Source organism: Mustela putorius, unplaced genomic scaffold (assembly GCF_011764305.1).
Source record: "Mustela putorius furo isolate JIRA1106 unplaced genomic scaffold, ASM1176430v1.1 tig00000759_pilon_pilon_pilon, whole genome shotgun sequence".
NCBI lineage: Eukaryota > Metazoa > Chordata > Mammalia > Carnivora > Mustelidae > Mustela > Mustela putorius.
In genome coordinates, this window is record NW_025421467.1 from 1,867,743 (window position 1) to 1,883,995 (window position 16,253).

Sequence of the window (16,253 nt, forward strand, 5' to 3'; positions counted from 1 at the left end):
GACACAAAACTCCTCTAGGTAGTAACTACACCTGAGTTTTATTTACAAAAGAAATTTTTGTTCAAGAATACCAAATTAATCCATCCCCAGGTCACTAAGAGCACCTTGAGTAGGCTACAGATAATCTACAGTATAGAAAAATCACATGATGCAAACATCTATCCAGGTTCAGAAGCAGAACCTCTTATCTAAAAAGTTGTAGAAGTATCGTGATCATCATCACACATACCTCACTGAGTGGTCGTTACCACCTATGAATTATGTAATTTAACACTAAGCTGAGTAATGTGCTATAACTTGAATAGCCCATCTTTATAATATTTAGGCTTCCTTCCCCAAATCACTGCCCCTCAAATGTGTTTGCATGCATCTTTATGCATAAACAAATTCTTTGAGGAGATTATATCCATTACAAAGCTAAACATACTCCTAACATATTATCTAGCAATCATGCTTCTTGGTATTTATTTACACAGAAGAGTTGAAAACATACCCACCCAAGAACCCGCACATGATGTTTTTAGCACCTTTATTCATAATTTTCACAACTTGAGAACAACCAAAATGTTCTTCAGTAGGTAAATGAATAAACTGTGGTATATCCAGAGAATGGAATATTATAGAGCGCTAAAAGGAAATGAACTATCAAGCCATGCAAAGACATTGTGGGGTGGGGGTGGGGGGTTGTTTAAGTGAGGATACTACTGAGGATACTACTGAATGAAGCCAAATTGAAAAGTCTACATATTGTATGATTCGAACTCTATGACATTCTGGAAAAGACAAAACTGTGAAGAGAATCAAAAGAACACCTGTTGCTAAGTGTTAGGGGTGGGAAAAACAAGTAGAGCACAGCCAATTTTTAGAGCAGTGAAATAACTCTGAATGGAAGTGTAATGGCAGGTACATGTCATCATATACTTGTGATAAGCTGTAGAATGTACAACACTAAGAGTGAATTCTAAGGTTAGCTATAAACTTGTAGTGATAATGACATGTCAGTGAAAGTTAATTAATTGTAACAAATGCACCGCTCAGGAAGAGGATGCTGGGAGAGGAAGAAGTTGTGCACGTGGTGGGGCAAGGGACATCTCAGAATTCTGTAATTTCTGCTCAGTTTTGCTAAGAGCCTAAAATTGCTCTAAAACAGATCAAGTTTTTTTCTTCTAATTTATTTCTAAAGAAATTATGATGATATTTTGGAATAAATGTGAAAATGTGTACGTAGTTTACCATAGCCGTTTACTTCTAAAGCAGTTATTATTTTAATATGTAGAGTGTTGAATCACTCCACAATGATGAAAACTCCATTCAAATGTCCTTTTGTTGAGAAAAGAAGATTGATAATTGGGAACTAAGAAGCGATTATAATAGAAAATATGGGATCTGAACTTAGAAGAACCATTTCAAATTCCAGTTCTGTCACCCTTAACTATATGATTTTAGGAAAGTTGCTCAGCATCTCTGAGCCTTATTTTTCTCATCAGTAGGAATAAAAAAAATGAATAGTTGTAAAATGCCAATTTCACAGGGCTGTTGTTGTAAGGATCAAATTATAGAGTGAGTGGATGTTCAAGTTCTTTATAAAGTAATGGCCAATCATTGGTATCATTTAGATGATCATTTCAAGGATAATCACCCATACCATTCTAGAATCATTTTATTAAATATCAGAAGAAAGCCATACAAATCTGAAATGGATAAAATAACCTCAGAAAAATATGTGATGAAAATCACAGCAGTGAAACAAATTTGTACTGCAATGAAAACCCACAGAATAAAATACAATCTTGATATGATGACTCTTTCCCACTCTTTTATATGAAAGACGCTGATTCTGGGAATATGGTGCTATATTTTCTTTTAAAATGTATCAATATTGCTATAGCATATCAAAACTTCTGACAGGTTAAAGGAATTCTGACAGGTCTCAAACACTGCATTACAATAGGTTTAAATTTCTCTGGAAACTTAAATGAACTGTTAGTCATACCTTAAAAAGTGCTACATGTTATATAATAAATAATTGAGTGTGAATATAAAATACTTTAAATCTAGTGTTTTATATTGTTGAATAACAATAATAATCTATCATAATTTTTATAACAGGAGACAAATGTATAAAAAATTGAGGGTTAAAAATTGTCTCATTACCAAGTCAGAAGACACTTCCTAATCATAAAAGCTATGTTGAGTATGGAGAGGAAAGTAAAATACCAAAATATCAATATATGTGATGAAGTCCATCAAAAACAAAATTAAAGAACAAAGTGAAGAGTTATAATTTAAAAAAAAACTAAAAAATAATAACCTTAATGACAAGCTTATAAAGCAAATGATAATAATCACTTAAACAACAGTAGAAAAGCTTAAACATGACATGAATTTATTCAGAAAAAAGAAATACAAATGATATTTAGACCCATGAAAAATATTTCAATCTTTCTATAAATTACAAAATTTCAAATTATAATAGCAGTTACTACTGTCAAATAACAAGTAAGTAAAGATTTTTAAAGTTCTATCTAGTATGTGTGCACTGCAAGACTTATCAATATACTCTACTAGTGAGAGTATAACCTGGTACAACCTTTCTGGAAAGCAATTTGTCAATACATACAGAAAGGTCTGTAAAAAGTTCATACCCTTTAGTACAGTAATTTCTCTTCTAGAACTCTATCCTATGGAACTAATAAAAAATCCAGACAAATATTTAATACAAAGATGAAAATCATGACATATTTATAACAGTAAAATCCCTTGAGCAACCTTAATGTCTAATGGTTGGATAGTGATTAAATATATTTTACTATAGTTTTAAGGTAGAACATGTGGTGCGAATAAGCATAGGTTTTTAAATAGTTTATAATGACATGGCACAGTGCTTACAATTTGTAGTTAAATTAAAAATAAGGATACAATTCTATATCAAGTCTACTTAATCTTAATATATTGTATAAAAAACTTATTTATAATTTTAAAAGTAAAAATTTAAAAACTGGAAAATATATATGAAATCAGTTATAGCAATTTTCTACATAAGGTAATTTTATTACATATTTTAATTTTTATTGTTACATATTATTACATATTCTAAACTCTTTACAATGAGCATGCATTTTTTAAAATTAAAAAGACATAATTAGTATAAATACAAACATTTCAATATATTTGATCACATTTTCAAGATATTTATTAGCCCTCTTGTCATTGATAATAAAATAGAATTTAAATCTTAAGAGATGGGGGAAAATGCCAGATGTGGACTAGTTCTCAGCCTTTACTACTGGCTTAAAGAAATTAAGGTTACACATGCTGCTTTTCCATAGAGCTCAGCACTAAGTGGGATGAGCCTGCTTTGTCCTCCTTCTAACACTGTCAAAATCACGGATAGAGGGAAATTTCCATCTCTTCTGTGTATTGGTCTGAGATTGTGGTGTCACAATTTGTTTCACTTTGTATTGAAGCCATTGTGTGAATTCTGACTAACAAGCTGCTTTCAGGTTCTGAAACATTAAATCTGTCTCAGGAGACTGGCACAGGGGGCTTACACCAGGTCGTGAGAGGTATTTTTTTTTTGTTTTTTGTTTTGTTTTGTTTTGTTTTGTTTTTGCTGCAAAAAGCTTTATTGTTTCCATTTGGTCCAGGACTTGGGAGAGGGCTCAAAGCTCCCTCTGGCTGCAGGGAGAGGCTGGGGCACGGATGTCAGCGAGGACCCCTCAAAGGATGCTGCTGGTCTCCAGAGCTCCTAGTGGTGCTTGAGGGTGAGCCTCTCGAAGAGATACTCGCCCAGCCCAGCCTGGGGGCCGGCCAGCCTGCGGAGGTTCGTCAGGGGGTCGCCCTTCTTCTTGATGAGTGTCACCTCCTCATCCAGGAAGTGGTTCTCCAGAAAGTCACAGAGATGGGGGTCTGTGCGGGCAGAACCCAGGGCGTGCAGCTCCACAAGGGCCTGGTTCAGGCTCTTCTCCAGAACCAGGGCAGCTTCCATGGCGTCCAGGCTTTCCCCCCAACTCATCTTGGGATGGCTTCTGGACGTCCTGGAAGAGGGCGCGGCCGCCACGCTGGTTTTGCATCTTCAAGAGACGCTCGGCCCCCTCGCGCTTCTCCTCTGCCAACTCGCGGGAGAAGTGTCCCACTCCTTCCAGAGCCACATCGTCACGGTCGAAATGGAAACCCAGAGAGAGGTAGGTGTAGGAGGCCCGCAGATGCATGTTTGACCAGACGGTTGACGGCGGCCTCCACCTAGGTGGAATAATTCTGACGAATCAGGCATTTTTGATGTTACCCCATCTAGGTATTATGATTACATGAAGCTTGAAGTCCAGCCTCTCTGTGCATAAACTATTTGGTTTCTTTTACCTTAACTGGCTTATCTCCTTAATATACCCTTATTTTCATGTTAAGGTAATAAAATATTAATGTAGTAAAAATATTTTGTAAATATTCAAATTTATTAAATGCAAATCATCAAAAATCTTGAAGATATTTTGTACACAGGCACAAAACACTCACTATATATTTTCCACATCCAGTGTTTTCGTCAAGGAATTGTAAAGAACAATTTTCATAGCAAAAAGGAAGAAGCATGGGATGCCTGGGTGGCTCAGTTGGTTAAGCAGCTGCCTTCAGCTCAGGTCATGATCCCAGCGTCCTGGGATCAAATCCCACATCGGGCTACTTGCTCCGCAGGGAGCCTGCTTCTCCCTCTGACTCTGCCTTCCACTCTGTCTGCCTGTGCTCGCTCTCACTCTCTCTCTCTCTTACAAATAAATAAATAAAATCTTTAAAAAAAAAAAAAAAAAAAAAAAAAAAAAAAAAGGAAGAAGCATTTTTGTTTGTTTATTTTTCCTAGGTGGCATATTCTATGAATATTGTTTGATGACTATTTGACTATGTTGGGTTTTTCCTTCTATTATTTGTTTTTGTAGAGATGGGAGTGGCTACTGGGCTAAACATCAGTGTTAAAACTCCTCTTGCCATTTTAATTTAATTTATTTATTTATTTGACAGAGAGATCACAAGTGGGCAGAGAGGCAGGCAGAGACAGAGAGAGGGGGAATCAGGCACAAGTGGGCAGAGAGGCAGGCAGAGACAGAGAGAGGGGGAATCAGGCACAAGTGGGCAGAGAGGCAGGCAGAGACAGAGAGAGGGGGAATCAGGCTCCCTGCTGAGCAGAGAGCCAGATGCCACCGGATCCCAGGACCCTGGGATCAGGACCTGAGCCGAAGGCAGAGACTTTATCCCACTGAGCCACCAAGGCGCCCCCTCCTCTTGCCATTTTTGACTTGCAGCTCTCAACTGCTAATTGAAAACTCCCAATTTGCAAACAGTATAGCAATTGTATTTTCATCAGTACATTCCATACGAATGTGTCTCATGGACACAGAATATAGAACTGTAAGACGTCTAATAAAAGAGCTTACTCAAGGGGCGCCTGGGTGGTTCAGTGGGTTAAGCCTCTGCCTTTGGCACAGGTCATGATGTCAGGGTCCTGGGATTAAGCCCTACATTGAGTGCTCTGCTTAGCAGGGAGCCTGCTTCCATTCTCTATGCCTACTTGTAATCTCTCTTTCTGTCAAGCATATAGATAAAATCTTAAAAAAAAAAAAAAAAAGATAGTTTACTCAATTTTTTAATTTTAGACTTGGAGAACCAAGAGTATTTTTCTTACCTGTTTTCCCCTTATAATTTCACTGATTCTGCTACTTTTACTGATAATTTTTGTTGCTTTTTAAATCACGCAAAAATCTACAACTATGCTCACATTTGTTGTAAACACACTTGTAATGGGTTTAAAGCAGGCCTGGTGGATGATATGTGTTTGTGAGGGTGACACGGGGAGGGAGGGAGTCTTGCAGAATCAACAAGTAAATAACCACTTCATAAAAGTCACTATCTAGGACTTCATTGACCCTTCATCTTGGGAGTTAAGATTTAACTGTAACTCAAATGTGCGAACTGGCCCTTACAGGTTCTGCTTTAAAATCTATGTTCAGGGCGCCTGGGTGGCTCAGTGGGTTAAGCCGCTGCCTTCGGCTCAGGTCATGATCTCAGGGTCCTGGGATCGAGTGCTGCATCGGGCTCTCTGCTCAGCAGGGAGCCTGCTTCCTCCTCTCTCTCTGCCTGCCTCTCTGCCTACTTGTGTTCTGTCAAATAAAAAAAAAAAAAAAATCTTAAAATCTATGTTCAAACTTTCACAAATATAGGTGTGACAAAGACTTAAATTTCTTCATTTTAGTTTCTGTTCTTTAAACAATAATGAGCAGACCATAGGAGACAATTAGATGAGTGAGTTGTAAATGAAACAATTGTATCCATTCACCAAGCTGTTTTCCCCAATGTTTCTTTATTATACTCTGAATTGTCTCCATGCCTTGTGATGAAATAGAATGAGAGGCCAAGTATGAAACTTTATAACACTCTTCTGATGTGTTCCTTTTTTATGGGTGTAATCTAATACAAAAACAAATGCATCAGCCAGAAATGTTACTATAGGACAGAACAGAATCTTCAGTACCAAACTCTCCCTGAAATGTTTTTCCACTTGACGACTCTTCGAATTTCTAAGTATTCATTTCCTATTACCATATGGAATAATAATAATAATAAACAACTTTTGTTCTCAAAGAAAACATGGAATAAAAGTGCAAGGAAAGAGCTAAAAGGTAGTAAAAGAGAGAGCAAATATAGATATGTGTTTATGGACTTAGAAGGAAGAGAAAGAACATTATTGCAACAAATCGCTTACTATTTGAAATACCTAATGCATATCGAAGACCAGTATTCTTGAAACTAAATAATGTAAACAGGCAAGATAAATTATAAATTAAATGGTAAATACAACTTATAAAATCAATTAGGATTATAATAATCTCTTTAGTGATTAGATGATCAGGTGATCTCTATGTTGGTTTAGATAGCATCAATGTAAAGAGGATTTGGGAATTATCTAAAAATATTTTTATATTAGACAACATACCTGTTTCAGAATAACACTTACAAGTAAATGTTTAAGTATTTAAAGCAACTCAAAATCTCCAAACCGTGTTTATAATACAAACAAGTCAACCATTTGCCATACGAAATGATATTCCCAGGCTTTTTCCTCACTGGAAAATGTGCAGTCATAAAAGCACGCAGGAATACGAGCAAGAGTGGTATCAGTGTTGCACGAACTGTAATATAAATGCCTTTCTACCCAAGGGCAGAGTGGCTGGTAGTTGGGCTCCAACGCTCTGCTACTCGGTATCATGCGCTGTCAAAACTATCTGAACGAAGTTTTCCAGAAATGTAATGTAATGATTCCTGTAGTGCCCCATTACTCCAGAAGATTTAGTTTGACAATTTAATATTGGCTTCTGAATTCTCTTATTCTTGTTCATGGTTGACTCTGGAGGCTCCTTTTCTACCCACACTCTTTGTGCCAGTACTTAGGCGAGAGCTATCTCAGCAGCATGAGATAAGTCACTAGGACAGACCGGATGCCGCAGGGACACTTCTCTGAGCAGGCAATTTCCATTACTACATAGTGGAATCGATGTGCCCTCCCTCTCCCTCATTCCTTCCTTTCCCAGCACATACATTTGTATAGCATTTTGAGAGTGGAGCGACTTTACTGGAAATTTAGCTATGCTGCATACAAATCATTTATGCCTGGCCTAAAATGTGGGATAATGAGGGTTCAGGGTCTTCTGTGTAGTCAAGTGATTCCCTGCTTCTAGGCTCCCCCCAACCCCTGGCCGCATATATTTTCTCTCTAGCTGAACTGTTTGGCACCAGCAGCATGAGTTTCTGACCCATTGCACAGAAATCTGAAAAACTGAAACAAGGCTTCAAGCTGGAAAGGAAGCATACCTACACGGATCCAGACAAAATCTATGAGGACTGGGCAATAGAGAAGATTTTTTCTACTTTTCCACCAGTGTACTAAAATCATCTCTCATGGCAAAATGATTTTGAAATGTAGTCCAATGCATAAAACTAGATAACCAGTAAGTATGTGTTGAATTGATTTTATCATTTGTCCTTCCTCATCCCTTTGATTATTTTTTTCCTACATCCTCCCTGGATTTACTATTTTCAACTCTGTACTGCTAAATGCTATAAATTTGCAGTTTGCTGTAGAACTCTTTGATCTTTTTGAGGAAAAATGCCGTTGAAATTTGATGAATAATTAATGAGAACTTGACAGCAATCAGTCAATTAATCAGCAAGGATATGCCAAGTGATTATACTATGATAAGCATCCAGTAAAATAAAGAAAGAAATATAAGGTATGGTGTTAGGACTTCAAGAGTTTACAATCAAGTGAAGATATAAAATTCTTTTATATCTTAAATGGGAGGCATATGTTTAAATATTTACTTTTTTAATTGATAGAGATAAGTATAAGACCAGAGTATATAAAAGAGTAGTATTAAATTGAGAATTTAACTACATTTTAGTTGTAAATATTGAAGCACATACTTATTTGAATAATCCACAATACTGATGCTAACTATGAATTCTGAACTATTGTCAAAATTGATACATTTTCCATGTTGCTTTCTTTTCAAATCATCTGTCATGACTTGTAATGAAGTAAGAGAGAAGTCTAATATTGGTTCCAAAATGTTGGAATGTGTTGTGTGCATTCTAGTTTTAGGAATAGCATTTTTTTTTTTTAATCACAAAGCTCAGTGAATTTAATTAAATCTCAACTGCCTCAAAGCAATCCTTTTTATTGTACAAAATTGCACTTATCATTCAGATGGCAAAAACCATATAAAATGCTACTGTCTTTCAAAACAAGAAATTTACATATAGGCAATAAGTAAAAAGGTCCATAACATGGCCCAGAAATGCCATTTAAGCTTTTTGATGGATGTTTTAAAATCAGTTCAGATCATTGTATGGTGAATTATGTGGATGCCTTAAAAAGTCTATGTTATTCAAGGACCCCAGATGATAGAAATCATCTTACTCATATGTATTCTCAACAATAGAATAGATAGACACTGAATGCCAAGGTACAGATAGCTCTTTGAGTATCAAGTTGAGAACTATACTAGCATACAGAAGTTCAGACTACACTACCATATGTTTTCCATTCATTCATATTTTTATTGTTTTCCCATTCCTATTCTCCAGTCTCAGTATCACTTAATTTGATCTCTATTGGGTAATTATTTCATAAAGTAACTAACCTAAAAGCATGAATGACCAATGATTTTACTTTGTAGATATCAGCATATGTGTGTGTATGTGTGTGTATTGATAGATAAACTTACCTCTGTACAAAAGTCTACCTATCCACCATCTATCATCTATCTTTCTATTTACCTATCCAGTATATTTAGAAAGAACAGTTCTGTTGAAATGTAGGCAGACAAGAAACCTCTTAATAACTTCATCATCCTAAATTGGACATTCTGTCCCACCCCTTCCTATCCCATTTTGTCCCACAGTAACAAAATGAATAATTTCAGAATTACTTAGCACTTTGCTACCTTTATTCATTTCATCTTTATGATTTTGTAGGGTGTAAGGGTTCCCTCTGGGAAAAATCAGCAGATTTAACAAAAGAATGTACAGTCAGTCATATGAATAGAATGAAATGGTCTTGCTGAATTATTTGCACCCTTCTGTGATGATATAGTTTGCCGGTTTAGAATAATAGAAACACAGGTATAGTAAATTAGTAACATGGACACATCTAGAAAAATAGATCTTATTAAAACAACAGTACTTACTGGGTAATGCTTTCTTAATTTTGCTCACTCTGGGTAATTTAATTCATGTTTTTCAATTTCATCAACATTTTATTTAATGTTTTTATAGTAAGTATCTGCTTATTGTTACAAATAGGAAAATGAAAAACTATTTTGGAAAATAATACCTCCCTCCAACCAAAGAAAACTACTTGGCGTCACACAACCCCTCACAAATATGTACATATTCATGAGATATATATTTATGCATGCACACACACTCTTTATCCTTATTACCAAATTGAAATCATGTGTTATGATTTATACTCAGTTTATGCCTTCTTTCTTATATTTATTTGCACCATTTTTTAAGGACACCAGTTTTCTGCAAGTGAAACCTCCACAGTGTGTATGTCATTGACATCAATCATGTTCACTTTCATTGATCATTTCTTTTTCATTTTCGTAGACTAATGGATTTTTTAAAAACATTCTCCTCCAGATTATTAATTCAATTTTCCTGAACAATTAATTTTTGTAATCACCTCACTTGCAGATTTTGATTCTGCTCTTTCTGTTCTAGTTTCCTTGCAAGAGTTCAATGTCTCATCCAAGTCTTTTTCCATCTCTGCTGCTCTTTAGATTTTCACCTACTTTATTTTTATCTTATAACAGTCTCTCCATAAGACTTTCAATTCCTGATTCCCTCTGCCGCTGTGTGGTCTTATACTGAAACATTTTCATGTTTGTTTGTTTGTTTTCTGTTTTGTTTTGTTTTTTTAATAGGAAATCACTTATTGTACTATTCTCTTTCTTTGAAACATCAGGAAAACATCCTCGTGTGTGTGTGTGTGTGTGTGTGTGTGTATTTGTAAGTGATACATATCATATATTATCTTATTACTAAAGGAAAATGCTGCCATTACTAGACATTCTCTCTCTAAAGGTTATGTGGTCAAGAACAGCAAGAAAAAAATCTAGTCTTTCTGGTAGGATATTAGAAAATTTTACTGCTTTTATGATTGTCCCTTTACAATATTTCACAATCTGCTTCTATTTTATTCTGTCTCCGATAACCATAATAAACCACATACCTTAATCAACAGCTAGACCATTACAAGAAGACAAAGGGAAATAAAGCCAGTCAATGAGACCTCTCTTCCTTTCTTCCTACAGTCAGGGAGTTTGTTTTGACATGTTCACTAGTACTGGCTTTTGGTGTATTTAAGCACTTAGCTTAAAACTGAAGATGCTCCCAAAATTTTGGCATAAAAGAATTACTTTGACAACCTCCTTCAAATATTCTCATAAAAAAAAATAATTTGAGTTTCTTCTTCAGTGGAAATTTTATCAGGAAGTTGAACAGACTGTATCAGAGGTTGTTAATCAGTTTTTTGTTTGTTTTGTTTTGTTTTGTCCTACATGTTCTTATGTAAATTTCATTTTGTTTTATTTTATTTATTAGATAGGATTTTCTCAAGCTGAAGTCTATAATATATGTATCTTTTGAATAAAATAACTATTTTTGAAGAATTACTAATATATATTATAGGAAAAATCATAGACATATACCACACAATATACATATGTATTGTACGTATGGTGTATAATAGAGAATGCTTAAATGACTTAGATGATGGTGTTCCTGCCTTGGGAAATGCAGACCTGGCCCAAAGTTTTTGTCCCTGGGTTTTGGAAACAAACTCCTAAAACTCTTGGAATGTTTTCAGTGACAGGAGTGACTTTTGTCATTCACAAGGAGATCTTTTCAACCACACCTCAGTTTAAGTTTAGGAAGTGACTTTTGGAAAGCCCCTAGATAACATCAAGATGAGGGTTGGTTGCTAGGGAAACCAATCTTTACCAGAGAGTTGGAGATTTGAGCCCCACCCTCCAGGGAGAGGAGAGATGCTGGAGATTGAGTTCAATCACCAATGGCTGGTGATTTAATCAATCATGCCTATGTAATGCAGCCTCCGTAGAAACTTAAAATGATGGGAATTGGAGATCTTCCAGGTTGATGAGCATGTACAAATGCAAGAGAAGTGATATGTTCTTATTGCACAGAAGCTCCACAGTCCTTCCTATACTCTGCATTATGCATCTCTTCTATCTGACTGATAGCGATTTATATCCTTTTATAATAAACTGGTAATCTATTGAATGAATGTTTTCTTTAGTTATGTGAGCCAGTCTAGCAAATTAATTGAACCTTAGGAGGGAGTCATGAATAACTTCTGATTTATAGCTGGTTGATCAGAAGCACAGATGGCAACCTGGACTTGCTATTGGCATCCAAAATGGCTGGCAGGGGAGTCTCCTGGGACTGACTTTTTAATCTATGAAATCCAATGCAATCTGTAGGTAGACAACATCAGAATTGAGTCAAATTGTAGGACACCCAGCTGTTGTTGCAGAATTGCCTGGTGTGAGAAAAACTAACACATTCAGTGACCAGAAGTGAACTATTGTCATAGTAGAGTTGTATGTAGTATAAAAGAAAATAATAGAGATTTTCCTCTAATATAAACATGGAAAAGTATGCATATATGTGCATGTATTTAGTGTATATTCATTTTTCTAATTTTGAGTACTTCAGATATCCACAACCTGCTTTTATTTTCTGAGTGTCCTGTTTGTATATAATTTTTCTCTGCCTCAGTGACGTAACTGGTTGGAAGATTTAAACTGTGTGTGTGTGAAGGGTACAATCATGGTTTGGGTTTAAGGCAAAATGAGGAAAATATCTAGACAGTAGAATGAGGTTAGATACTGGGATCAATGAAACCTGTGTTAGTACCCAAGAACTTCTATGGATTAGATTAGTGATCTTCCTTTCTCTTAGTTTCATATTCATAAAAGTATCACAAACTAAATGAAAAGATGCTCTGCACATATTAACTCTTCTTGTGCTCACTTTTCTCATAAATGTGAATGTCACAGTGTTTCTTGTGTAATTAATTCTATTGTTCTCTCTGACTACAGCACCTTAGAGTATACCTTCTGAACTCATTCATAATGATTGGCATATAGGGTTAACAAATAAGCTGTTTAAAAAAAAAACACAAAAAACACCATAAAAGTAAGGAAGTAGATTCTTTTAGGGAATATTTTACTGTATGGATGCTACACTCAAAACTTGGTAACATGGAACTGAACAATCATCATTTTTCTCCTGAACCAATATTTATTGGCTTTTGGTTATCAAGAGTGTGTGAACCTTGTCCTGAACATTCTAGAAATACAGATATAATTTCTCAAAAGTCTGACTTCATTAATACATCCACTCAACAATATTGATTTCCTGTTGTGTTTAAAAAATTGTGTCAGTCTCTGGACTCCATATAAGAAGCAAATATACTTCATAGTTTAGTCTTTGTCAAAATGGATTAACATATAGATAACATAAATTTACATGGAAATAAAATAATGTGGCTTTTTAAGGTAAGGTATAAAACAGAGTAACTGACGTCAAAGAACTTCAGTGAAATTACAATTTTACCATGTTCTTGTGGTGATAGAAATCTGGGTAACTCAACAATTATGTGAATGGTGCATTAACGATAACTATGATGTGGAACCTGGAGATTGTGGATACATGAGGAATAGGTAGGGGACCCAAGAAATGCTCACTTCTAGTGAAACTCCAGAGGGCTCTTTTGTGCTATAATTTCAGGCAGGACAACTAATTCAAGTCTCAGATGTCTAAAAGTTAGCCCAATGATACTGTTATTATCAATCTTACTGAAGTATTGTGAAAATTAAGTTAAGTAATGTCTTTGGAAGCTTTTTGCAACATTTAAAAATGTTATAGAAATAATATTGTTTGTAAGAAGCAATACACAATGTAGGGATATAATATTTTAATCTTCATTCCTTAAAACATGTTTTCTTATGTGAATATTTACACTTAATATCTATTAACTGTCAGAAAAAAAAATGCAACAGACACTTATTTAAAGTAGTAATCAGGGTTTTATTCAAGAGCTGGCGGGCCATGGTACCGGCAGCAGGAGGCGGCAGGACGGTGAAACTGACCGCAGAGTTGATCGAGCAGGTGGCTCAGTACACCAACGCCGTGGGGGACCGCGAGCTGGACCTCCGGGGGTATAAAATTCCTGTCATTGAAAATCTAGGTGCTACCTTAGACCAGTTTGATGCTATTGACTTTTCTGACAATGAAATCAGGAAACTGGATGGTTTTCCTTTGTTAAGAAGACTGAAAACATTGTTAGTAAACAACAATAAAATATGCCGTATAGGTGAGGGACTTGATCAGGCTCTAGCCTGTCTGACAGAACTCATTCTGACCAACAGTAGTCTTGTGGAACTGGGTATGGCATCCGGACCCTTTGGCATCTCTCAAATCACTGACTTACCTAAGTATTCTAAGAAATCCTGTAACAAATAAGAAGCATTACAGACTATATGTAATTTATAAAGTTCCGCAAGTCAGAGTACTGGATTTCCAGAAGGTGAAACTAAAAGAGCGTCAGGAAGCAGAGAAAATGTTCGAGGGCAAACGAGGTGCACAACTTGCAAAGGATATTGCCAGGAGAAGCAAAACTTTCAACCCAGGTGCTGGTTTGCCAACTGACAAGAAGAAAGGTGGGCCATCTCCAGGAGATGTAGAAGCAATCAAGAATGCTATAGGGAATGCGTCTACCCTGGCTGAAGTGGAGGGGCAGAAGGGCTTGCTGCAGTCCGGGCAGATACCTGGCAGGGAATGCAGATCAGGTCCCACTGATGATGGAGAAGAGGAGATGGGAGAAGACACAGTCACAAATGGGTCCTGAACAATGTAGCCTGAGTATCTGCAGGATGTATACTATGCCTCCTTGGGATAAGTCCTGCTTGTTGAACTTGGAATAATAGCTTTGTTTGGGTCAGCAAAGTGGAGTTCATAAGCATTGTTAAAATGCTTAAGACTGCTGCTGGTAATTTTGTAATATTATTAATTCTTAAATCTAAATGCCAGTTTTCTACAAATAGTAAAAACACAGCGACATTCACTGTGCTGCCAAGTTGCCTGTCTTGGTGGGGAGGTGCAGTGCAGTGAGGTATATGGACGTGTGGATGTTGGAAATGCCAGAGGGTGGTGTTTCTGAGTACGCTTCCCAGGCCTCTATAAAATGTTTAGATTTTTAAATTCTTAATAAAACTCAAGATTTAAAAAAAAAAAAAGACAATTGCAATGGAATTCAAGATTATTCCAATAGGACAGATTGAACTCAGCACTGCTGAAACAAAAGAAAGAACTTAAAGGAATTTTTTTAAAGATTTATTTATTTTGAAGACAGAGAGAAAGCAGGCGGCAGGGGACAGACACACTGACAGACAGACAGATGGACAGCCTCCGTACTGAGCAGAGGCTTGGTATTCTACCCCATGACCCTGAGGTCCTGAGATCATGAACTGAGCCCAAATCAAGTCGGATTTTAACTGACTAAACCGCCCAGGCACCCCAAGAAAGGATTTTTAAACACTGGAGCAAGCTAATGTAAAATATTGAAGGACTTTGGGGCGGAAGCTTGGCCAATGTGATTAGGCCATTTCTGTTTGCTAATCTGTACATACCAGAGAAGTTAGGCAGCTGCCTTCCCACATAAACTGGGAGAAGGTGACACTACTTTTCTCAGTGATTGGATTTCAAAAGGATGTCTCCCAAGTTTTTGAAAATGACATCCTTGAGCTACAGGAGAACTAACATCTCAAAAAAGTAGAGAAAATGTTTACAATTGCTAGTGTCTAAAGTAATGCTCTAAGAAAATGGAGTCCATGGAACTATAGTTAGGAAGAAGCTGACCTAAAGTTTAGTTGAGTTGAGGGAAATATTAAAGATTTCTTGGTCAACCCTAAAGGAAAAAAAAAAAACCAAAACATGAATTTTTTGTTTAATTATGCTAGAGAAAATGTTCAGGAAGGACCGAGTCCCTAAATGAACAATATTTTTAATTAGATGAACTAGGTTTGACTTTTTTAATTAGAAAGAGTTGTTTCCAAATTTAGATATTCAAATGATTATCAAAAAATCTGCAGTGTTTCAGTAAACAGACCTGCTCAAATCCTAGACTTTGTGTGATTTCCACAGAATATAGTGAATTTTTACTTGTCACACAGAATCTTCATCTTCATGTGTTTTTAAAATAAGGTTGCCAAAAAAGAAATATATTCTCACTGATGGAATTTTTTGAAAAGCTAGGCATATGCACTAACATTTATATTACTCTTCCAAAATCCACACACACATACACAATTCTTTATATTTATTTACTATCTTTCTTTTGTTAATTTACTTTCATCAGTTATAACTGAAGTCTTACACAATTCATTCTGAGTCATTTCAGTCCCTCCTACTTCTTTTATTTTTGAGGTGTATACTACTTTTCAACCCCAGCGAAGTCATTTTTAAAGTAGGAAAGACTGTTACAAGCAATATCTTTCTTGATCATAACAATTTGATGTGGACTCATTCTTTGTGCAGATCTAAAGAGGAAAGTAAATTGGAATTTTTCAATTGGTGATACAGCAACATTGCTGTGCTACACTGGAGACCTGTTTTCA

At 36.0% G+C, this 16,253-nt stretch overlaps 1 protein-coding gene and 1 pseudogene across 1 annotated transcript; one reads left to right on the forward strand and one right to left on the reverse strand.

The window, feature by feature from the left end:
• Positions 1-3,703: 3,703 nt before the first annotated feature.
• On the reverse strand, positions 3,704-4,253 carry LOC101675671 (annotated as a pseudogene).
• Positions 4,254-13,686: 9,433 nt separating this feature from the next.
• On the forward strand, positions 13,687-14,859 carry LOC101675364 (U2 small nuclear ribonucleoprotein A'-like). Its single transcript, XM_045084263.1, is given in 2 exon segments — positions 13,687-14,025; positions 14,027-14,859. Coding segments are annotated over 2 exon segments (798 nt in total). The 3' UTR covers positions 14,486-14,859.
• The last annotated feature ends 1,394 nt before the right edge of the window (positions 14,860-16,253 follow it).